This window comes from Dendrobates tinctorius, unplaced genomic scaffold (genome assembly GCF_039654945.1).
Source record: "Dendrobates tinctorius isolate UK_male_01 unplaced genomic scaffold, ASM3965494v1 ptg000156l, whole genome shotgun sequence".
Lineage (NCBI taxonomy): Eukaryota > Metazoa > Chordata > Amphibia > Anura > Dendrobatidae > Dendrobates > Dendrobates tinctorius.
Window position 1 is genome coordinate 4,838,106 of NW_027361823.1, and position 25,311 is coordinate 4,863,416.

The window sequence follows — 25,311 nt, forward strand, 5'->3', positions numbered from 1 at the left end:
GGCAAGTTCCACACTGGATATGCGGTCACCACTGAAACAGAAGTCCTTCTGGCTGAAGCCTTGCCACCTCACCTTTCGGCTCAAGAAGCCGAACTTGTGGCCCTACAACAAGCATGTTATCTAGCAGAAGGGAAGACGGCCAATGTCTACACTGACTCAAGATACGGCTATGGAATCTGTCACGATTTTGGATTCCTGTGGAAGTCCCGAGGGTTCATTACGGCTACAGGAACCCCTGTTAAACATGCACTAAGGATTAAAGCCCTGATGAAGGCATTGGAGCTACCTGTACAAATTGCGGCGATCAAGGTCAAAGCTCACGGGAAAGTCAATTCGAAGGAGACTAGAGGAAACCATTTAGCAGATCAAGCTGCCAAAGCTGCTGCCATAAAGAATGTCTCAGCAAAGTGGGAAGAAGAAGAAACAGCACCAGAAAAACCCTGTTGGGAAGGCACTGATACACCTGTGATGCCTGTGCTTACCAGAGCACAAACAAGAGAACAGGCAACCAAAGAAGCTACCCAAGCCGAAGAAGAACGAGACTTTGAGAAGTCCGAAGCCCGAAGAAAGAAGAGGGAGTTGATAGAAGACATGGAAATGGAATACCCTGCCACCGGATCTGTCTGGAAGCCAGCCCGACCACCTGAAGAGAGATTGTGGGAAGAACAAAAGTTGACCTCTAAAGAAGAAAAGAAGCAGTGGGAAGCTGCAGGAGCCATTCATGGGAATCGTAGTTCTGCCGGACAATACCAATTTCCTAGACTCTATAAGGTGGATGGGAAACCCTGTCTACCCAAAAGAATGTATCCAGCCGTTGCAGCATGGGCTCATGGATCAACTCATCGAGGAAAGAACCAAGCTCTGGCCTGTATCAAGAAGCTCTACTGGGCCCCAGGAATCTCTACCACTGTCACAGCCTACTCAAGAGCCTGCCCAGTCTGTGCCATCTGTAACCCAACAGCCACCGCCAAGGTTCCACTTCAGCATCTTGCCAAACCAGACTACCCTTGGCAGAGAATCCAGGTTGATCATATTCAGATGCCCAAGTCAGGAAAGTATGAGTACGTCCTAGTGGCTGTGGATATGTTCTCAGGATGGCCCGAAGCCTACTCAGTGACCAACATGACTGCCAAAACTACAGCTAAGAAGCTCATCACTGAAATTTCGTGCAGATTTGGAATTCCCGAAGTTGTTGAATCAGATCAAGGCCCAGCCTTCACTGCCAATGTCTACGAGGAATTGTGGCACATGTTAGGGACAGATTTGGGTCTGCACACCCCCTATCACCCCTCCAGTTCAGCCAAAGTTGAGAGAATGAACTCCACAATTAAGACCCAGTTGCTTAAAATGAGCCAGGACCACCCACTCCCATGGCCAGATTTGCTCCCCGTGGTCCTATACCATATCAGACACACCCCACAGGGAAAACACGGCCTGACTCCCTTTGAGATTCTTTTTGGTGCTCCACCTAAAATAGGAGACATTAGGCCACAAGAGTTGTCTGAGACAAATGATAAAGTTGTACAATTTGTGATTGCATTGTCTAAGGAACTGTCTAACACCCACTCTAGTTTCTGCTTCTCTTCCAGAATCCACAGGTGACGTGGTCCATGACTTTGTGCCAGGAGACCTGGTGTATGTGAAAAAGTTTGTGCGCAGAGATTGTCTCCAGCCGAGATTTGAAGGACCCCACACGGTGATCCTGGTCACCCCCACTGCAGTAAAACTTGAAGGAAAGAGCACCTGGATTCATGCTTCACACTGTAAAAGAGACCGAACCAGTGTTTAGTCACAGTAGTGACTGAAGGGAAATGTTGCTGTTGTTTTTGACCTTGGGACTGGGGGCCATCCTCGCCCCTACCTCTTCGGCCCCTATTGTAAATAAGAATTCTGGTCCCTTTATTCTCTGGGTAAACCTGACAGCCCCGGTGAATATCTGGCGATTTGATTTCTGTGATGTAGTCAAGTGCCTTGAGACTGAACGGGTGGTAGAGGGGATCATCCAGTTCTATATGTGTGTTACCAGACAAGACAACAATAATTGTCATTATTGGACAGATGCTGCCTGGAGTACGGGGAATGATTGGGGATATAAACCTAGCGAAGCCATGTTCCCCAAGGATGGGACGGGTAGGAGTCTTCGTGAGAGAATGCATCTAACAGCCCTTCTGCAACCATTTAGGGGCTGTAAATGGGGTAGAAGCTGTCACCCCCTTCTCCTAAATCTTGAAAGCCCTCAATCTGCTGATCTGCAGACGTTCGTACTAGGAAGGCATTATAATTATGTATTTAGTGCTGGACCTTATGCGTATTTAGGCCATATACGGCTTCAGGATATTAGCTTCAGACCAACCAAGGCCCCCGTTACCAGTACACCTAAAATAGGCCCAGGTGAGCGTTTGCAAAATGTAGTTAATGAAGTGATCCCCATTCCAGGTCTCAGTTGGCAAGAGGTTTTCTCCATAGAAACACAAACAGCCCCAAGGAAAAATTTGTGGTTAGAATGGGTGAGGTACAATGTAAAAGTCCAGAATATCTCTGTAGGATGTATTGCTTGTGCTGCTGCGAATACACACCTATACACACATGCATTGCTTTTCCCTGATGACAACACCACTGCCTGTGTCATGAATTTGTTGAAAGGTTTGAAGCCCACTGATTGCCCAGATTACGTCCCACTAATTCATAAGGAACCCAAACTAAAGGTCCCAGGAGAAGTAACTGTATTAGCTGACAATTACACCTGCTATAATTCCCACGACACCACAGGTACACCAGTAGGGATCTTCGAGACAGGTTTCTGCAAAGAGAATAGTTCTCTAGATACTGACTTGTTAATCAAACATACACAATATATGTATGACATTTATTGGTTATGTGGAGATGGTAAGCTCCGTCCTAGGTTGCCAAATGCCTGGACAGGCCAATGCACCCTTGTTAAACTAGCTATGCAGTTCAAGATTCTACCCTGGGATCCAAAGATACCTGATGAACCTACCAGGAAAAGGAGAAGCCTCGATCAGCTCCATATGAGTTATGAAGAAGATCCACTAGTATATATTGATGCTATTGGAGTGCCAAGGGGGGTGCCTGACCAATTTAAAGCCCAGAACCAGATCTATGCTGGCTTTGCTTCTATAATCCCACAGGTGCAGATTAATAAAAATGTTGAATGGATCAATTACATATATTACAGTGAACAAAGGTTTGTCAATTTCAGCCAAGATGCCTTCCAAGGTATAGTTGAAGAATTGGGCCCTAACACTAGAATGACACTCCAAAATCGACTAGCCCTTGATATGATATTAGCTGAGAAAGGAGGAGTTTGTGGGATGGTGGGAGAGGAGTGTTGTACCTATATCCCTCAGAACTCTGGAGTGAATGGAAAAACCATGATAGCCCTTAAAAAGATAACTGGGTTAGCAGCAGAATTGAAAACTAATGCTGGAGTAGACACATCTTTCTTTTCCGGCTGGTTGGGTGGACTCAAGGGATTCCTTCAACAAGCTTGTATAGTACTGATTGCCCTCCTTGTAATTGGATCGATAACTCTTTGTTGTGTTATTCCCTTGTATAAAAAGGTTATTGCCAAAGCAACTCCGACTGGCACCTTCCTCAATCAAGAAGTAGACCCACCAGAGTACGATGGTACTGATCTAGGGGAGATCCCTAAGTATATTCCCCTCAAGAGAGTAGACAAAACCCCCCATTCTCAGATGATGTTAAGAGACTTAGTTTAGGGACAGCGGGAGAACTCCATGTGAGGTTAGTGAAGGGTTCAGCTGCCTGGAGGCCTCTCGCTAGGGGAGAGCTTCTGAGGTGTCTGGATGAAGAAATCCACCTCCCCTTTTCCCATCGCATGGACAGTCTCGAAGGATCTTTCATTAAGGGAAAAACTTAGTGTTTAGGGGGGATTGTCAAGGTGAAAATATATTTTCTTATATAACTTTTATACTTTTATACTGTGAAACAATAAGTTTATCCTAATTGCTTGCTAATGCAAATGTAACTGTATTAAAGATGGCTGCCAGTGTTCACTTTCACTTAAATTCAGTGTCTAAAGAGTTAAGTTAAGTTTCATTTCTCCTAAAAAAGATAACTCAGGAATGTGAAGAAGAAGTAACCATCGGGAGACGTTTTGACGAATCAGAGAGAGACTGGACACTAGATGTATACTGCATAAACCCCGCCTAATGCACGCCTTCCCCTAACACTCAATATAGTATTGTGTATTTGTAAATAAAGCCAGTTGTTGTACTGCTCCTGACAGGTGTGGATGCGGGACATTAGCTAAGACTGAATCAGCTGCGTGTCTGAGTCATTCTTAATTGGTACCAGATGTTTTGCGCTCGCACAATGATTTGGAATGACTGGTGAATGAGGATTTATTGTCGTTTACGACCCCGACAGTACCATACCCCCTGGGGCTTGCCTCTGACACTCTCTGTATAGTGGGTGGTCCTCACTAGGCCAGCTCACCCTGGGAAGGTTGGTGCCATGACCCAGAAGGTCCACTCTAGGAGTCGTCACAGTATAATCAGGCCATGGTCCCTGCTGGTAACACAGCTTCAGCCCAAAAGGAGCTGCTGTTCCTATGGGAAAACCAGACCAGGATCATGTCCTTTTTTAAATCCTTGGAGTCCCGTCTGCCCTCCTTGCAATCCTCTGATCCTGGGAATGCATCCCAGCTAGCCAGTCTCCAACAAGAGCTCACTCGGCAACGCGACACCCAGGCCCAAATCCTCAGCTACTGTATATGGCGTCGGTAGATAGCCGGCTTCTTTCCCTGCAGTCCGCTGCCTCCGTTTCTGCCCAGGCTTCGGCCCCGCACCCGCTGCCGCACTTGTGCAAACCACCCCGATACAGGGTTGACCCCAAGTATTGTCGGGGGTTTTTGAACCAATGCCAGTTGAATTTTGAGCTCTTGCCGCAGCACTACCCCACCGATCGTGCTAAAATTACTTTTGTAGTTTCCCACTTAGAGGGAGAGGCGTTGGCATGGATAAACCCTCTCTGGGAGCGTGATGATCCCCTCGTCGCTCAGCTTTCCATCTTTTTGGACACTTTCGCAAGGTGTTCGACGAGCCGGGTCGTCTGGCTTCCGCCACAGAGTCTCTCTTTAACCTCCACCAGGGTACTCTATCGCTAGGACAATATGCCATCCGGTTTCGCACCTTGTCCTCCGAACTCGGTTGGAACAATGAGGCCCTTGTGGGGGCCTTCTGGCGTGGCCTGTCCGGTCGGATTAAAGATGAACTGGCGGGTCGGGATACTCCCACCTCTTTGGAGGAGTTGATCTCTCTTGCCACACGCATTGACCTGCGTTTTCAAGAGCGTACCCATGAGGCAGCCAGAGAGAGAAGATCTCCTCGTCTCCCTCCGTCTACTTGCAGTCCTCCCCGCTCACGACCCGTGCCTTCTTCTGAGGTCCCCGCTCCTGAGCCTATGCAGGTGGACCGTTTCAAGATGGCCGAGCAGCGTCGCAGTGAGAGGCTCACACAAGGACTTTGTCTTTACTGTGGGAGTCCTTCTCATCTTCTTCGCTCCTGTTCCAAGAAACCGGGAAACTTCTCCGCCTAGGAGTGGTAGGAGAGGCCTACCTAGGTATACTTGACTCCTCTCCTCCCCTGATCGTGTATGTTCTGTTGCATGTGGACTTTAAGCACTATTCTGAAGAGGCTTTATTAGGCTCGAGGCGGTTAAAAAATACCAGATTCCTGTCAGATCCCTGGAGACTCCTCGGGTAATTGCTTCGGTCGATGGTAAACTCTTGCAAGAGACCGTTACCCATATCACGATTAGATTGAGATGCAGGTTGGAGCTCTACACCGGGAGATTTCCTTTCATGTCTTGTCGACAATGTCCCATGGACTTCTTCTTGGCCTCCCTTGGTTACGGGCTCATGAGCAAATCTTGGGCTGGCGGTCGGGCGACATACTCCGCTGGTGGCCATCTTGTCAAGAGAAGTGCTTGTCATCCATGCATCCCACTTTACCTGTCCGTCCTCAGCACCTGCAGGTCTGCCGTCAGCTTATTGGTCTTTCAAGGATGTCTTCGACAAAAAGGAGGCCAAGACTCTGCCTCCTCATCGTCCGTACGCCCGATTGACCTCTTTCCTAGCGCTACCCCACCCAGGGGCAGAATTTACCCGCTTTCGTCTGCTGAAACCCAAGCTATGTCAGAATATATCCAAGAGAATCTTGCCAGAGGTTTCATCCGTAAGTCCTCTTCACCCGCAGGAGCGGGATTCTTCTTTGTCAAAAAGGATGGCTCCCTCCGTCCCTGCATAGACTATTGAGGGCTGAACGATATCACAGTCAAGAATAAGTACCCACTACCACTGATCCCAGAGCTCTTCGACCGGCTAAGAGGAGCACAAATTTTTACCATGTTGGATCTTCGTGGGGCCTACAACTTAGTCCGTATTCGTTCCGGTGATGAGTGGAAGACCGCCTTTAACACCTGAGAGGGTCACTATGAGTACTTGGTCATGCCCTTCAGCCTTTGCAACGCCCCAGCGGTATTCCAGGAGTTTGTGAATGACATCTTCCAGGATATGCTGTACTCCTGCGTTGTAGTCTACTTGGACAATATCCTCGTGTTTTCCCCTGATCTGTCTGCTCACAGAAAAAACGTGCGCCAAGTCCTCTTGCGCTTGAGGGAGAACCGCCTTTACGCCAAGCTCGAGAAATGTGTCTTCGAACAGACGTCCTTGCCATTCCTGGGGTACATTATTTCAGACTCCGGTGTTGTGAATTCTCTTGCTCGGAGTTCTGAGCCGAAGCTCCCTCTGGTGGTTGCTGAGAGTAGTGGAGCTGGCTAGGTGGATGGAAGATCCCCACCTGACAACGATAATTGTAAACCTGGGATTACTGGCTGGGAGCATATAATTGAGCTGGCTGCTCTTGGAGGTTGCTGGTGATTTCCTCAGTGTGCATTTGGAGCTCTTTTGTCCCCTGCCTGATCTGCATGGTTCAGCTAAGTGATTCTTTTGCTAATCCTTTGCATCTAATCTGGTTGTCTTTTTTTTGCTTTCTGTTTTGCTGCTAGGGTTCAGCATGCTCCCTGCTGGGGGCAGCGCTGGGCCCTGCTTCATATGTTGCAGCTTGTTCAGTCCCCTGTTATGTTAGTATCTTTTTGCTTTGCTGCCAGTTTATACCAGAGTGCTGATCTAGCGGGGGTGAGATCGTGTGATCTCAGGTTTTTTGTATATCAGTAGTGTTGGACTTTTTCAGGGTTTTGTGCGTGATTGCAGACAGTATCTTTTCTATCCTGTCCTGTCTAGACAGCTTGGGCCCCACCGTTTGCTCAGTCTGTTCTCTGCCTGTGTTTGTATCTCATCTTGTCTCACCGACAATATATGTTTGTGGGCTGTCTATTCCTTTGGGAATCTGCTCCGGGGCAGTTTAGATTTCATCTTTCTGTCTTTAGGCTTAGTTAGTCCTCCAGCTGTGACGAAGCGTCTAGGGCATCGTAGGAACGCTCCATGGCTTCTGCTAGTAGAATAGGATCAGGGGTCTGCAATCTGCTTAGTGATCCCCAGGATTGGGCTTTTTCTCTGACACCTGGGGATCCTATTCTGGCTAATGTGGATGCGTTTTTTCAGGCCCTGGGGTTGTTGTATGATGAACCTAATGCTATTGATCAAGCTGAGAAGACCTTATTGGCATTGAACCAGGGTCAGGATGCTGCGGAGTTATACTGCCAGAAGTTCCGAAAGTGGGCAGAAATGCTCACTTGTTATGAGCGCTGACCACCGGGCAGCACTCATAGTAATCTGGCTATGACAACCATATAGGTCTGCTGGAGACCTCTGGTTGCCATGCCAACCCATCGGTGACCCGCGATCACGTGACGGGGTCACCGATGGGCGGGATTTCCGGAGCGCTTCCTTGAAGTGCGAGTTAAATGCTGCTGTCATAGATTGATTACACCCGCGGCTGACATGTGCCGGGAAAGATGTGGGCTCAGCGCCAGAGCCCACATCAAAGGGAGGGAGTCCGACATGTGCGTATTATTACGTCCAACTTTGGAAAGGGGTTCATAAACATGGGTTTACAGTGACAGAGAGGAGCCAGAAGGTCGCAATGTGTGATTTTTCCTACTCCTGCTTTGTTTAGAAGCACTTCACCTTCATATTAAATGGTGCAGGGATTAATCTGATTAACTGATGTTTTCCTGCATTAAAGCTCTCAACTGTTCACTGTTAGCCCCTCCTACTCCTATATAATCTGGGCCCTGGCTAGCACTCATTGCCAGGGGTAGCTTATGCTGCATGGTTAGGAGATGGTGGTTTGTGGTTGTTTGAGAAGGCGTTTGGTGCATTTATCTGAGACTGTTGCTAGGTTTGGGTGTGTGCTAATTCCCCTTCTTCACCTACTTTGGTTTTACCCCATCCTCCACTCCCCGGTGTTTACCTCTATTATTTCTGTGAGTATATTTGTATGATTACCATTTTCCTTGTAATGTCACGTGTGACTGGATACACCGCCTCCAGCAGGGCGAATTTAAACAGAGTTAAGGGAAACACCGGGGAAACAGTTACAATGGAGGGCCCTGCAATAGGGAACGGGGACGTGGAGACCTCCTGCACTCCCCTGAGTCAGTGTCCCTACACTCCTGACGATCCCTAGGCAGGTTCCGCACCTGGCGACAAGCTGGATACCTCAAATCCCTAGCTCGCCCTGCACCTATCCCTTTGTAGTGAATTGGACGGTGCAGAAACTAATCCCACCACTGCACTAATACACACACAAGGAAAGTAACAAACAGGGAAAAACACCACTTAGCTTTTCTCTGTTGCTATTGCTCCCAGCAACAGAGTACGACACCAAAGTTCAGCTTCACCCCTGAAGCTCGACACCTGAATTCAGCTTCCGCGTGAAGCAATTACACCAGAGCTCCCCTGAGCTGCAAGGAACTCCTTTCTGTAGTTCCTTCCTTCACCAGACTTGGTTGGAAATGAGCAATATCACCAACAGTGAGTGAGACCACCTGCAACTCCTTTATAGGTAGGAGCCAGGGAATCACACCTGCTTCAAAATCACGTACAATAACACTAGTGGCCACCGGGGGCAACTAAACTAAAGTAACCAGAGTGCAATGACCCTAACGGCCACCGGGGGGCAAAATTAGAACTAAAACAACCACAGTGTAATGACCCTAATGGCCATCGGGGGCAAAACTAACTTTAAGCAAACAGCTTAAAGGAAAAAAAAGGTTACTTGTGCAAAATCTGTCATCATCCAACCTGGATCATGACATTCCTTTAGCCCTGTTTATATTACCGTGTTAGTCTGGTTGGTGTATTACGGTTCACTACTACTCCCGTCTTCCCTGGATGGGGAAAGGGTACAAACTGAAAGCAGATGCAGGAGCTAAAGCAAGGTACATGGCCCCGACATCTTCACCATTAGAAGTAATCGAGGGAACAGGGTCAGGGTAAAACTGGACATATACACTACTATTCTCCAAATAAATAGGTTAAAACATTTTTTGGATTGTCTACAGATGGGCCTCCTGTTTCTAAAAACTCTGCTTGTCCACTGTCTTGGCCTTGGAGAATGCCATTTCAGTAAGTATAACTGACTGGCCCATAGTAGCTATCACTAATGTGTCTCTAGGACTACTTTGTGATTAGGAATCTGCAGTGCAGGGCACTAATATGCCTTGTCTGCAATTATTCTTTTTACAAATTTTACAGAGTTAAATGGTAACTAGGCTTTTAAATATGGTTTGATATGTAACAGATCATGTTCAGTAGTGTTAATAGGTGGTGTCCAATTCCAGGGACTGCCACTGATTGATCAAACAAGTGCTCGGCTAATCCCCATTGCACAAGCTGAGGTACATTGAGCCTCTACAGACCTCTGAAAAATGTTTCCACTTGGTTTGAGCAATTGGTGGGGGAACTTGGACCCCACCTATCAACACTACTACTCGTAGATACAACAATTTAATAAAATGTGCCTGCCCATACACCTTCAATTGCTGTTGGCTGAACAGTCATCACATACACTTGGATCAACCACCAAAGTAAATGTAGCTCCTCCACATTCAACAAATGCAAAAGCGACTTTTAGGCCATGTGCCCACGGTGCGTGTTAAAACGCACACCAAAAACCGGACTCCTTCCCAGAAATCGCGCGGTTTTTTCCGCGCGATTTCACTGCGATTTTACCGCGATTATGATCGCGATTTTGCCGCGATTTTCGCGTGCGATATTCAAGCACTTTCCAAGCGATTTGAAGCATCGCTTGGAAAGTGATTGACAGGTTGGTCACACTCGTCAAACATAGTGTTTGACAAGTGTGACCAGGTTTTTACTATTGAGGCCGCCTATGCGGCCTCAATAGTAAAAGATAGAATGTTAAAATGCTGAAAAAAAAAAAAAATCGGGGTATATTTACCTTCCGGCGTCCCGCGCTGCATTCCCGGCCTAACGTTCCCAGTAATGCCTTGTGAGACCTGTGATGACGTAGTCTCGCGTTGCTATAGCGATCTCGCGAGACCGCTAAAGTCACGCGAGACTACGTCATTAAAGGGCCTTGCCGCAAGGCATTACTGGGAACGCTAGGCCGGGAATGCAGCGCGGGACGCCGGAAGGTAAATATACCCCGATTTTTTTATTTTTTATTCTTGTTTTTACAGGGGTATGGTACCCAGGGCCTGGAGGACAGTCTCCTCTCCTCCACACCGTGGGTACCAACCGCACATGAGACGCTTAACTTCCCGCATGGTGGGCATAGCCACATGCGGGAAGTAAGCGATTCTCATGCATTCCTATGGGTGCGGAATCGCGGCAATTCTTTGCGATTCCGCACAAAAGAATGAGCATGCTGCGATTTTTTCCGCGATGCGATTCCGCCGCGGAAAAAAGCGCAGCATTAGCACAGCATGTGCGGAATGCCATAAGAATGCATGGGGGGCATTCTGTACACGATTTTTAAACGTTTTCGCTGCGTTTTCGCACCGAAAATCACGGCAAAAACGCTTAAAAATTGCTACGTGGGCACACAGCCTTAGGGTTTGAACTGCCTCGGATGTGTGCAGTTACTTACAGCTGCTTTCCTGGATTCAGGGAACCTCTGTCAATCTCTCTATCAAATTCAGTCCTAATGTCTTCCAAAGATCCATCATCCCCAAAAGCTCCCCATTCAGTGTTAATGCACATTCTCCCCTCATCTCCTTCTACTAAATCAATGTGTCTCAACTCCTCCATGTAGCAGGCATTAGTTCCAGTACCTGGGAAGATAAATCACAGTAAGTCAAATGGCAAATTATCCATTTTTAGACTCCTATACACAATGATTGTATCATGTTACCAATGATTATGCCAACTTCACAGCGCTGATCATCAAATCCACAAGTCATCATTGTCCCAACAGTATCATTTACAACGGCCATAATGTCTGCATCATAGTCCTATAAACAAGAACAAAACAGTAAGAAAGCAATAACTTACTAATGTATAAATAAAAGTATTTAAAAAGGATCTGTCAGCATATAACATATAGAGGCAGAAACCCTGATTCCAGGGATATGTCACTTGCTTGGCTACTTGCTGTATCTTTGATAAAATTACTGTTTTCTCTGCTGCAGATCTAGCAGTTCTGTGAATGTTGAGCTGTGTATAACCGCCCACATCACTGACTGACAGCTTTCTGCCCATAGAAAGCTGCCAATCAGTGGTGGGGTCAGGGTTGTACAGCGCTTTTAATATACTTGAGTAGCTGGCAGCAGGTTTCCTATTCCTCTAATGATAATCTGCTGCTGATAAAACAGTGATTTTATCAAAACTACACTAGGCAGCCCAGTAAGTGACACATCGCTGGAATCAGGGTCTCGGCCTCTACATTATGCACCATTACGTGGTAAAAACCTGCTAACAGATTCCCTTTAGGAGGATTGTGAAATCCTTATTAAGAATAAGTCATATATGATTAATGCATCATTCATTAAATCATTCATATTTTACCATAGATGCATTTATGGGAATCACAGTACATAATGTTAGTCATCGGTGACCATCTACACTTCCAAAATAAGATGGCTCTAGAAACCCTGCGTAGGTCATACTGATAGATCTTACCAGGCAACCGTAGATATATCAGCAATTCAATATAATTGTCATAATACATTGAAAGTTCATTTTTAGAAGTTTATTTCTTTCTGTGTAGAATACTTTCAACTTCTGCTCAAAACACACAAAGGCTCACCCCTCTTTTTTTGATGGCCTTGTTCAGCAGTTTAACCACATCCATCCCTTCGACTCCACTGGCCTTGAATCGTTTGGTCCATGTGAGCAGCACACCCTGTAGCAATAATACTGAAATAAGTGGCATATTCTAGTGACGTACAGTAACCCTTCTATAGAAGGACAGAGGTAAACTATGATAAAACTGTTGTACTTCTCTATATCTCACGGTTTTGTATTTGGAGACATTGACACCAAAGTGGCAAAAATACTCCTATTTAATTGGGAAATGCGGAAATACATAAAATGCAATTTGTCCCCTTCAGTTGCTACAGAAAGATATAATCATCATTATCCAATTACAGGTAACATGTCAGAAACGTTGACCTCTCCCCCAAAACCGTTAATATGATTGTATAGCCCTTTATATGATAAGCCAGTCTATCCTTTTATCTTTTACAGGGCTACACAATCATGTTAGTTGCCTGGGGGATACAATTTTTAACACATTCCCATTAAGGTAGGCTAGTGAATCATAATTGATGGCCAGTCAGGGGCATGGTTTTGTATCCTGACTCTGGAGCCTAAATGAGCCCAACGGCAGGGGTGGACATACCGCCGCTGCAGCTGCAAAGGGGCCCGGAGGTGGATGGGGGCCCTTGCAGGCAGCCAGGGCCAGCATCACCACCCAATGCAACTGACAAGTGCTGGTGCCCACCCATGCTTTAAACTGTTTGAAATACTTGACTCTCCCTCTTCCTCCGCAGCTCCGGTCTCTTCCGTGTCCTCTGACTCTGTGATGTCTCAGGGCATAGGACGCGATGACATCACTACCGCGCACCCTCTATCCTGAGCACTACAGAGAAACAGAAGTCGCTAAACAGACCGGACCTGAGGGAGAGGTAAGCATTTATTTTATATATATATATATATATCAAGCATTACATGGGGCCCATTCTGTATGGAGCATTATATGGGGCCCATTATTCTGTATGAAGCAATATATGGGGCCCATTATACGGTTTGGAGGACTATATAGGAGGAAATTTACTTTTGTAAAGAGTACACAGCAAAGGACATTTTCTACTGGTAGGTGTGGTACAGTAAAGGGTGTTTTACTGGATGGGAGATACATTTCTCCCAGCAGATTGTTTGGCCGGGTTTTTCCCTAAAGACAGGACCTGCGATGATGTCATTGTCACGTGATCAGCCCATGTGATGTCTACCTCACCGGTGAGGGGTTATGGGCTATGTAATGGAGGTTGGTATTTGGCACATGGTGAGTGTGTGTCTGGAAGTTACAGGAACTTGGCTAGACTTAGCCTGAACTTGTATACAGGATCCCCGTGCTGCAGGACTATAGCAGCAAGACTCTCAACAACCCTGGGAATGGCACCTGGCGGATGCCGCAGGACATGGCAGCCGCTTAGTTAAGCCCGTCCCGTGCGAGGGGTGAGTCTGGGACCAGTGGTTCTCCAAGCTGGAGTATATTTATGTTTTTCCTTACTTTCTGTTAACCTGGTGTTTGCAAAGTGACATTAAACCACTGAAATTAGACTTTAAGCCTGTGTGTTGCCTCGTTACTGCAGCCCTGCCATTACCTACCAGAGCGGATCCCTACATAAGGTACATTTATCAAAATTCCGTTGACCTCTAATACTACAGGTACTGAAACACTGAAACTTGTGGACCCTCAGTCATCTGAATTCCCGCTGCTGTATGGTATTCTAGAATTTACAATAGATATCATTCATGTAATATCAGAAGTAAGTAAAATCTTATCCCTATATTTCTCTGCTGTATCTGTGCATCATGAATTGTGGTATTTGCTAAAGGGGCCAACTATTATTATTATTATTATGCATTTATATAGCGCCATTTATTCCATGGCGCTTTACATGTGAAAAGGGGAAATATAAACATGTGTAAGACAAGGGACACACAAGTACATAAGGAGAGGGGGCCCTGCCCGCGAGGGCTCACAGTCTACAGGGATGGGTGAGGATATAGTAAGAGAGGGTAGAGCAGGTCTTGCTGTGGTTCAGTAGACCGAGGATCATTGCAGGCTGTAGGCTTGTCGGAACAAGTGGGTCTTCAGGTTCTTCTTGAAGGTTTCCGTTGATGGTGAGAGTCTGATGTGTTGCGGCAGGGAGTTCCAGAGTATGGGGGAAGCACGGGAGAAGTCTTGTATGCGGTTGTGGGAAGAAGAGATAAGGGGGGAGTAGAGAAGGAGATCTTGAGATGATCGAAGGTTGCGTGCGGGTAGGTACCTAGAGACCATGTCACAGATGTATGGAGGAGACAGGTTGTGGATGGCTTTGTATGTCATGGTTAGGGTTTTGAATTGTAGCCTCTGGGCAATAGGAAGCCAGTGAAGGGCCTGGCATAGGGGGGAGGCTGGGGAATAGCGGGGAGACAGGTGGATTAGTCGGGCAGCAGAGTGTAGGATGGACTGGAGCGGAGCCAGAGTGCTAGAGGGGAGGCCAGAGAGTAGGAGGTTGCAGTAGTCGAGGCGGGAGATGATAAGAGCATGCACTAGTGTTTTTGTGGTTTCGTGGTGGCAGGAGGAGGTGAGGGCTTGGATATGTGGTTTGAAAGAGAGCGCAGAGTCGAGGATCACCCCAAGGCACCGAAAGTGCGGGACTGGGGAAAGAGAGCAGCCGTTGACATTGATGGATAGGTCTGGTGGAGGGGCAGAGTGAGATGGGGGAAAGATGATGAATTCTGTTTTGTCCATGTTCAGTTTGAGAAAGCGAGCAGAGAAGAAGGCTGAGATAGCAGACAGACATTGTGGGATTTCAGTCAGTAAGGAGGCGAGGTTGGGTCCAGATAGGTAGATCTGCGTGTCGTCGGCATAGAGGTGATACTGCAAACCGTGGGATTCTATGAGCTCTCCCAAGCCGAAGGTATAGATGGAGAATAGTAGGGGTCCTAGGACAGAGCCATGGGGAACACCGGCAGACAGGGAGCGACGTGAGGAGGTGGTGTGTGAGAGGGAGACACTAAATGTTCGGTCTGTTAGGTATGATGAGATCCAGGATAGGGCCAGGTCTGTGATGCCAAGAGATGAGAGAGTCTGTAGCAGGAGGGAATGGTCTACGGTGTCGAAGGCAGAGGACAGGTCCAGGAGAAGGAGGACAGAGTAATGTCGCTTGCTCTTGGCGGTTAGTAAGTCGTTAGTGACTTTAGTTAGGGCAGTTTCAGTTGAGTGACGCAGTCGGAAGCCAGATTGTAACCGGTCAAAGAGGGAACAGGAGGAGAGACTTTTCCGCCCGTGGCCCATGAAAACCTGGAGCCAGCCCCATGTGTCAGTCTGAGCATGTGTGCATTTGTTTATACATGTGTATATATGTGTGTGTTTATGCATGTGTGTAAGTGTTTATGAATGTGTGTATGCATTTGTGTGTGTATCTATGTGTATATGAATATATGCTTGTACAGTGGGTATGAAAAGTATTCAGACCCCTTTAAACTTTTCACTCTTTGTTCCATCGCAGCCATTTGGTAAATTCAAAAAAGTTCATTTTTTTCTCATTAATGTACACTCTGCACCCCATCATGACTGAATACAGAAATGTAGACATTTTTGCAAATTTATTAAAAATGAAAAACTGAAATATCACATGGTCATAAGTATTCAGACCCTTTGCGCAGTATTGAGTAGAAGCACTCTTTGAACTAGTACAGCCATGAGTCTTCTTGGGAATGATGCAAAAAGTTTTTTCACACCTGGATTTCAGAATCCTCTGCCATTCTTCCTTGCAGATCCTCGCCAGTTCCTTCAGGTTGGATGGTGAATGTTGGTGGACAGCCATTTTCAGGTCTCTGAGATGCTCAATTGGGTTTAGGTGAGAGCTCTGGCTGGGCCAGCCATTCCTTCGTTATTTTAGCTGTGTGCTTAGGGTCATTGTTTTGTTAGAAGGTAAACCTTCGGCCAAGTCTGAGATCCAGAGCACTCTGGGAGAGGTTTTCATCCAGGAGGATATCTCTGTACTTGGCTGCATTCATGTTTCCTTCAATTGAAGTCAGTCGTCCTGTCCCTGCAGCTGAAAAACACCCCCATAGCATGATGCTGCCACCACCATGTTACACTGATGGGATTGTATTGGGCAGGTGATGAGCAGTGCCTGGTTTTCACCACACAAACCGCTTAGAATTATCACCAAAAAGTTCTATCTTCATCCCATCAGACCAGAGAATCTTATTTCTCATAGTCTGGGAGTCCTTCATGTGTTTTTTTAGCAAACTCTATGCGGGCTTTCATATGTCTTGCACTCAGGAGAGGCTTCTGTTGGATCACTCTGACGTAAAGGCCCAACTGGTGGAGGGCTGCAGTGATAGTTGACTTTGTGGAAATTTCTCCCATCTCCTGACTGCATCTGTGGAGCTCAGCCACAGTGGTCTTGGGGTTCTTCTTTAACTCCCTCACCAAGGCTCTTCTCCCAGTATTGCTCAGTTTGGCTGGACGGCCAGGTCTAGGAAGACTTCTGGTGGTCCCAAACTTCTTTCATTTAAGGATTATAGAGGCCACTGTGCTCTTAGTAACCTTGAGTACTGCAGAAATTATTTTGTAACCTTGGCCAGATCTGTGCCTTGCCACAATTCTGTCTCTGAGCACCTTGGCCAGTTCCTTTGACCTCATGATTCTCATTTGGTCTGACATGCACTGTGAGCTGTGAGGTCTTATATAGACAGGTGTGTGCCTTTACAAATCAAGTCCTATCAGTTTAATTAAACACAGCTAGACTCCAATGAAGGAGTAGAACCATCTCAAGGAGGATCACAAGGAAATGGACAGCATGTGACTTAAATATGAGTGTCTGAGCAAAGGGTCTGAATACTTATGACCACGTGATATTTCAGTTTTTCTTTTTTAATAAATTTGCAAAAATTTTTACATTTCTGTTTTTTTCAGTCAAGATGGGGTGCAGAGTGTACATTAATGAGGAAAAGTGAACTTTTTTGAATTTACCAAATGGCTGCATTGAAACACAGAGTGAAAATTTAAAGGGGTCTGAATACTTTCCGTACCCACTGTATATGTGAACATATTTGTTTTTTGGTTAATGTGTCATATTGTAATTGTAAAGAATAGGAAAATCAGCCTGGCTCTTTAAAGGGTTATTCACCAAATAATCAAGTTATCTCCAATCCATAGGATCCAACCACTGCCTCTCCAGGGATTCTGAGAACAGGGGTCTGCCTTCTTGTCCTGAATGCAGCAGAGTTGTGCGTGCTTGGCCTGTACTCTATTCATTATCTATAGACCTACTGAGTGGCTATTTACATCAGTTCCATAGACAATGAATACAGCAAAAGTCAAGCCCTTTAATTTAATATAATATGTACATGGTTGAACTCAGCAGAATCCAATGCTAATGGAGATATACACCCATTTCAGTAATAAAATATAAATCTATAATCTATATATTTAAAGAGGTGTGAGGGCCCAAATAGAACTTGTATGCCCCTGCTTGCAGGGCTGTGATAATGAGGGCAATCATCATAAGCGGCATGACGGGCAGGGAGGAGGGCCCAGACATATTTCTTGCACAGGGCTCCAAGCTGTCAGTGTCTGCCCCTGCCCAAGGGCCTGTTTGCTCCATAACTGGGACCAAGAAACTTTGCATTAGGCTGGGATCACACATGTGAGAAACTCAGATGAGTCTCGCATCTTAATACCCGGCACTGCCGCCGGCACTCGAGAGCTGAGCGTGCAGCTGCATGTATTTCTATGCAGCAAGCTCCGCTCCCGAGTGCCGGCGGCTGTGCCGGGTATTAAGATGCGAGACTCGTCCGAGTTTCTCGCATGTGTGATCCTGACCTTACTCCTCTGCCTGCGCGTTACTTATCTAACAATTACTCACTAGCCGTATGTGGATTATGTTACCTCATCTAGTTTTGACTGACTGCATGGGAAGGAAAAGGTGAATCCAACTGGCAGTTTCTTGTCTTTGATCTGCTTCTTCTCCATGAAGTCTCCAAGGCATTCAGCAACATGGTCAAAAAGCTAGTGGAATAAAGAAAAACAGTATACTACATTACTGCAGGAATAATAAAGAAAATGAATACATCTTACAAAAGGTGAGACAGGCAAAGCAGGTGAATAAGTGTTGAACACGTCACCAATTTTTCTGTATCACAAGTCAGTGAATTGTTATTAATATTTAGAGCACTGCGTCCTAACCTGCCAAAACATTACATTAAATAAGTATTGAACAAGTCATCAGTTTTCTAAGTAAATATTTCTAAGGGCTCATGCTCACTTGCGATGAAATTGGATGAATTCAATCCGATAAAAAAATCAGATTGAATTCAAACCAATGTTAATCTATGATGGTGTGCTCATCTGCATCTGCTCGGATCGGATCAAGATCGGGCTGGAAAAAAAATTGCAGCATGCTGTGATTGGAATCGCAAATCGGATCGCATCCCACAATAGAAGTCAATGAGTGCGATAAAAAAATAGCACAGCACTTGCACAGCAATCATAACATGCGAGTGCTGTGCGATTTTTACGCACCGGTGTCCTTTGAAAAGCCAGCAATTCATATGTGGCTATACAGTAAAATCACATTGACAGGTTAGAAAAGAATAGACAGAATACATATATACACATAGAATAGGTGTATATATATCTCTATATATAAAACTGAATGTATGTATATGTGTATGTGTGTATTACCAACCAATCACGAAGCATCTTTCATTTCACCAGAGCTGTTAAAAAGAAGCTGAGCTGTGATTGGTTGCTATGAGCAACAGTTTTCCTTGCAACCAATCACGAAGCATCTCTCATTTCACCAGAGCTGGTTAAAATAAGCTTGGGGGAGCATTTATGCAGGGGGCATTTATGCACATGTAATCGAAGTACATGTATCAAAGTACTGGCAGTTATAACATGGCAGTTAGATAGGGCAGGAGACAGGTAAGACATTTATATACATCTACTCCCTGTACAATAGGAGTACAACAAATATATACCATATGCATTTGTGTAATTTATATCCTGGCCGCTGCATTCACACACATCCACCGCCCTGGCATTAACTCTCTACACTCCTTTCCTCTCCTATGTATAGCACTTACGCTCTTTTCACATTGTTAAATTGCACAGATCCAGTCAGTCCCACCATTCAACATAAGAGACGCTCTCACAAATCACTTAACCATCTGCTCAATCTTTCTATCCTCCTTCTTCTAGTCGCAGGAGACATTGCTAACAACCTTGGTCCCCCATGTTATAGAAAGTCAAACCCCCAACTGCTACACTCAGAAACCCCTCTAATCTTATTAATATTCCCTGCATGCCATCTGTCTCTCTTAATTGTGCCCTTTGGAATTCTCGCTCACTGTGTAACAAACTCTCCTTCACTCATGACTTTTTCCTTTCTAATTCTCTTAACCTCCTGGCTCTTACTGAAACCTGGATCCAGCAGTCAGACACTACCGCTGCTGCTGCTCTTTCATACGGGGGACTACACTTCTCTCATACCCCAAGATCAGACAATAGAGCAGGTGGAGGCGATGGTCTGCTCCTATCACCAAAATGTACCTTTCAGGTTATCCCTCATGTTATGAGTTCATTTTCCCCTTCACCATTGAGGTCTGATGAACTCCCTCTTCTGGTGAAGGAAGGTAGTGAGGCTGATTACCAAGCACCTGAGCTGGGAGAGGATGACTGGGCGACGGGGATCTCTGACTGGATATAAGGCAGCCGACGCCCTTCCTCCTCGCTGGTGATTTCTCTGTGGAATTCTAGGAGACCAGTCTGATTCCTGCTCCTCAAAAGCTAAGTTTTCTGCTTTGCCTTTTTGCATTTGTGTTTTGGTTTTAGTTTGCCTTGCTTTTCTGGATTCTGCCATTCCCTGCTGGGGTGAGCTGAATTCCTTTTTTGTCGGTTGCTCTGTCTTCAGAAAATACCTGAGTACTGACATAGTCTTTTTGAAGCCTAGCGTCTTCAGGGCCTTTTTCCCTGTCAGTCTGTTGGCTCTTATTTTCATAGGGTTTTTCGCAGATTGCAGACAGCAGCTTTCCTATCCTGTCCTGTCTAGTTAGCTTGGGCCCCATCATTTGCTCAGTCTATCTTTCTATCTGTGTTAGTGTTTTTTCTTCTTGCTTCACCGTCATTATATGTTGGGGGCTGCCTATTGCTTTGGGGTCTGCTCTGGGGCAGTTTAGATTTCCCTTTCTGTCTTTAGGCTAGGCAGTTCTCCGGCTGTGATCGAGGGGTCTAGGGCATCGTAGGAACCCCCCACGGCTACTGTAGCTGTTGTTGATAGGTTCAGGGGTCTGCAATCCGATAGCTGCCAACTTCTCTGGTTTTCTGGACTTAGCTAGCATTTTTGTTTTTGCCTCCTACGGTGACTCATTCATAACACCCTCAACTACCCTCACTAGTCTTCCCTTCTTTTGAGGTCCATGCCGTCAGACTCTACACCCCCTTCTCCATGCAAGTGGCGGTGGTGTATCGTCCTCCCGGCCCCTCCCATCAGTTCCTGGATCATTTTGCCACCTGGCTTCCACATTTTCTCTCCTGTGACATCCCTACCCTCATCATGGGAAATTTCAACATCCCCATTGCTCTTCCCCTCTCCCCATCTGCTACTCACCTTTTATCTCTAACCTCCTCGTTTGGCCTTTCGCAGCTTACTAATTCTCCAACGCATGAAGACGGAAACTCCCTCGACTTGGTCTTCTCTCGGCTTTGTGCAGTGGATGATTTTGCAAACTCCCCTCTCCCGCTCTCTGACCACAATCTTCTTTCATTCTCTATCAAGAACTGCCAGGCTGCTCAGGTCACCCCCACTGTCCATACTTATAGAAACATACAGGCCATTAACACCCAGAAACTTATGAAGAGCTTGCAGTCTTCATGGGCCCCTATCTCCTCCCTCTCATGTCCTGATTCTGCATTGAAGCATTACAATGAAACACTTCAAAGTGCCCTGGATGAATTTGCACCCCCTATAAATAGAACACCACAACACAGACGGCGACAACCCTGGCACACCCTGCAAACACGTTTCCTGCAGCGGTGCTCCAGGTGCGCCGAACGTCTGTGGAGAAAATCCAATCTACACGAAGATTTCATCCATTATAAGTTTATGCTTAGAACATACAACACTGCCCTTCACCTCTCCAAACAAACCTATTTCAACACCCTCATCACCTCACTGTCCAATAAACCAAAACGTCTCTTTGACACTTTTCATTCTCTACTCAACCCAAGAGTACAGGCCCCAACCACGGAGCTCCGAGCTGACGATCTGGCCAATTACTTCAAAGAAAAAATTGACCAGATTTGATAGGAAATTATCTCCCAATCTCCTCATACCATGCACCGTCCTCCCTCCCCCACTGCATCTAGCTCGCTCTCTGATTTTGAACCAGTCACAGAAGAAGAAGTAAGCAGGCTCCTTGCATGTTCTCGCCTAACCACTTGCACCAGTGACCCATTTCCGTCACATCTCCTCCAATCCCTTTCCCCTGCTGTCACCCCTCACCTAACTAAAATATTTAACCTTTCTCTCTCTTCTGGTATCTTTCCCTCCTCATTTAAGCATGCCATCATACATCCACTACTTAAAAAACCATTCCTCGACCAAAACTGTGCCTCTAACTATAGACCTGTCTCTAATCTTCCCTTCATTTCTAAACTCCTAGAACGCCTGGTCCACTCCCGTCTTATCTGCTGTCGCTTTGATAACTCTCTTCTCGACCCTCTCCAATCCGGTTTCCGCTCTTTACACTCTACTGAAACTGCCCTCACTAAAGTCTCTAATGATCTACTAACAGCTAAATCAAATGGTCATTACTCCATGCTAATTCTCTTGGATCTCTCTGCAGCATTCGACACTGTGGATCATCAGCTCCTCCTCACTATGCTCTGTTCCATTGGCCTCAAGGACACCATTCTCTCCTGGTTCTCCTCCTATCTCTCTGACCGCTCCTTTACTGTATCTTTTGCCGGTTCCTCCTCCTCTCACCTTCCCCTTACTGTTGGGGTTCCTCAAGGATCGGTTCTAGGCCCCCTCCTCTTCTCCTTGTACACTGCCCCTATTGGTCAAACAATCAGTAGATTTGGTTTCCAGTACCATCTCTATGCTGACGACACCCAATTATACGCTTCTTCTCCTGACATCACGCCAGCCTTTCTAGAAAACACCAGCGATTGTCTAAACACTGCGTCTAACATCATGTCCTCACTATATCTGAAACTGAACCTGTCAAAGACTGAACTCCTTGTGTTTCCTCCCGCTACTAATGTACCTATACCCGACATTGCCATTTCCGTGTGTGGTTCCACTATTACTCCCCAGCAACATGCCCACTGTCTTGGGGTCATACTTACCCCGAGCTTTCCTTTGCCCCCCACATTCGATCAATGGCTCGCTCTTGTCATCTGCACCTCAAAAACATTTCTAGAATTCGACCTTTTCTTACTTTTGACTCTGCAAAAACTCTTACTGTTTCTCTTATTCATTCTCTTCTCGACTATTGTAACTCTCTTTTAATCAGTCTCCCTCTTACCAAACTCTCCCCTCTCCAATCTGTCTTGAATGCTGCAGCCAGGATCATATTCCTCACCAATCGTTACAGCGATGCCTCTACCTTGTGCCAGTCATTACACTGGCTACCCATCCACTCCAGAATGAAGTATAAACTTATTACCCTCACCCACAAAGCCCTCCATGGCTCAGCACCACCCTACATCTCCTCCCTTGTTTCAGTATACCACCCTACCCGCGCCCTCCGTTCTGCTGATGACCTGAGGTTAGCATCCTCAATAGTCAGAACCTCCCACTCCCATCTCCAAGACTTTACATGTGCTGCGCCAATTCTTTGGAATGCACTTCCCAGGTCAATACGATTAGTCCCCAATCCCCACAATTTTAAGCGTGCCCTGAAAACGCATTTATTCAGACTGGCCTATCGCCTCAACACATTAACCTAATCTATCCCTGTGTGGCACAGCCAAAAGTTTTACCATAACCAGGTTCCCTGCATCATGTTCCCACATGCTTTATGCATCCATTAGCCCTCTGTGTCTGTACTGTTACATACTTAACATTATGGCTGGTCCATACAATCAGGGCAACTGTTACCACCCACCTTTCGTGTCTACCTCTTTCCTCATAGACTGTAAGCTTGCGAGCAGGGCCCTTATTCCTCTTGGTATTTGTTATAATCTATGTGATTATTGTTACGCTGTAATGTCTATTGTCTGTACAAATCCCCTCTGAAATGTGAAGTGCTGCGGAATATGTTGGCGCTATAGAAATAAAATTTATTATTATTATTATTGGTTGCTATGAGCACGTTTTCCCACTTGACAACACCTCAGCAGACACTGACATGGTGGGAGAAATTGAGCATCCCCGGGAACATAAGCTCCCAGCCATTGTCTGCCCCCCAGAAATGAGCAGAGAGCAAATGAATCCCCCCTCCCTCCCGTGCCCATATACCCATCACACATCCTCTATCCCATAGGCACATCTTCTCTCTTAATGGGATCATTCGTATGGAAGTCAGAGCGAATCCATCCAGCGCTTTGGTTTTGACCCCAGGCCTCTGCTTTGGTTTTGACCCCAGGCCTCTCTTAAAGGGATCCCCGGTATGGAAGTTAGGACCGTTCCACTCAGCTCTGTGGTTCTGACTCCAGGGTTTCTTAAAAGGATCATTGGTATGGAAGTTAGGGCAAATCCATGCTGCGCTTTGGTACTGACCCCACGCCTTTCTTAAAGGGATCTCCGGTATGGAAGTCAGGGCAAATCAATCCAGCGCTTTGGTTCTGACCCCAGGCCTCTCTTAAAGGGATCCCCGGTATGGAAGTGAGGGCAATTACCTTCAAATGCTCTGGTACTGACCCCAGGCCTCTCTTAAAGGGATCCCCGGTCAGGAAGATAGGGTAAATCCCTCAGCGTTCTGATTCTCACCCCAGGCTTCTATTAAAGGGATCATTGGTATGGAAGTCAAGGAAAATCCATTCAGCGCTCTGGTTCTGACGTCAGGCCTCTTTTAAAGGGATCCCCGGTATGGAAGTTAGGACCGTTCCACTCAGCGCTCTGGTTCTGACCCCATACTGACGGGATGATGTGAGATATTAGGGGTAGTAGTCCGGTGTCTCTGGCTGACGTGGGATATTAGGGGGAGTAGTCCGGTGGCTCTGGCTGATGGGATGTGGGATATTAGAGGTAGTAGTCCAGTGGCTCTGGCTGACGGGATGATGTGGGATATTCGGGGTAGTAGTCCGGCGGCTGTGACAGGATGATGTGGGATATTAGTGATAGTTGTCCGGTGGCTGTGGCTGACGGAATGATGTGGGATATTAGGGGTAGTAGTCCGGCAGCTGTGACGGGATGACGTGGGATATTAGGGGTAGTAGTCTGGAGGCTTTGACGGGACGATGTGGGATATTAGGGGTAGTAGTCCGGTGGCTCTGGCTGACGGGATGATGTGGGATATTATAGTGAATGTGGCTATGCGAAGTGGGCGGGGCTCTACACTCAGCTTTATATATATATAGATATAATCAATATAATTTGTTATAACTAACCGTAGTTAGTTACTATGGCAGCGCTTTGCTCTTCAGAGATATATATATATACAGTATATTTGTCAGTGACACACATATATATATATATATATATATGTGTGTATTTATACTGCACAGAAAGATAGATAGAATAGCCGTTATTTCATTTGTAAGTATTGAACACACTTACAAATTTTTTTTTTCTATGACTCTTTTTATGAAATTTTCAGTATCAAACACAATACAAAACAAATTGGTGATATAACTTTCTCAAGCATTAATGATATATAAAATACAAAAGAACTATAAGCATATTAATACAGGAAAGATGTATATCTTTGTACCGTGTTAGCCAGTAGATAGAAAAATATTCAGGATTGAGAGTCCTCAGTGGTTGATACCTTTTAATGGCTAACTGAAAAGATGGTAATACATTGCAAGCTTTTGAGACTACTCAGGTCTCTTCATCAGGCATTGACTAATACAAAATCCGAAGACTCACATATCTATGCACAACACAGCACAGAAAAAATGCAATAGATAAGACAGGGAGTGCGAGACAGTTATGGCCATAAAT

At 46.0% G+C, this 25,311-nt stretch overlaps 1 protein-coding gene across 1 annotated transcript in view; it reads right to left on the bottom strand.

The window, feature by feature from the left end:
* The window catches only part of LOC141051284 (hexokinase-1), an 84,632-nt gene that overhangs the window by 22,964 nt on the left and 36,357 nt on the right, over positions 1 to 25,311 (bottom strand). Inside the window, exons 4-7 of the mRNA XM_073548165.1 lie at positions 18,087 to 18,206; positions 12,219 to 12,314; positions 11,325 to 11,424; positions 11,061 to 11,244 (exon numbers count right to left, since the gene is read on the bottom strand). Coding sequence (XP_073404266.1) covers positions 11,061 to 11,244; positions 11,325 to 11,424; positions 12,219 to 12,314; positions 18,087 to 18,206 — 500 coding nt within the window. The remainder of the gene's footprint in view (positions 1 to 11,060; positions 11,245 to 11,324; positions 11,425 to 12,218; positions 12,315 to 18,086; positions 18,207 to 25,311) is intronic.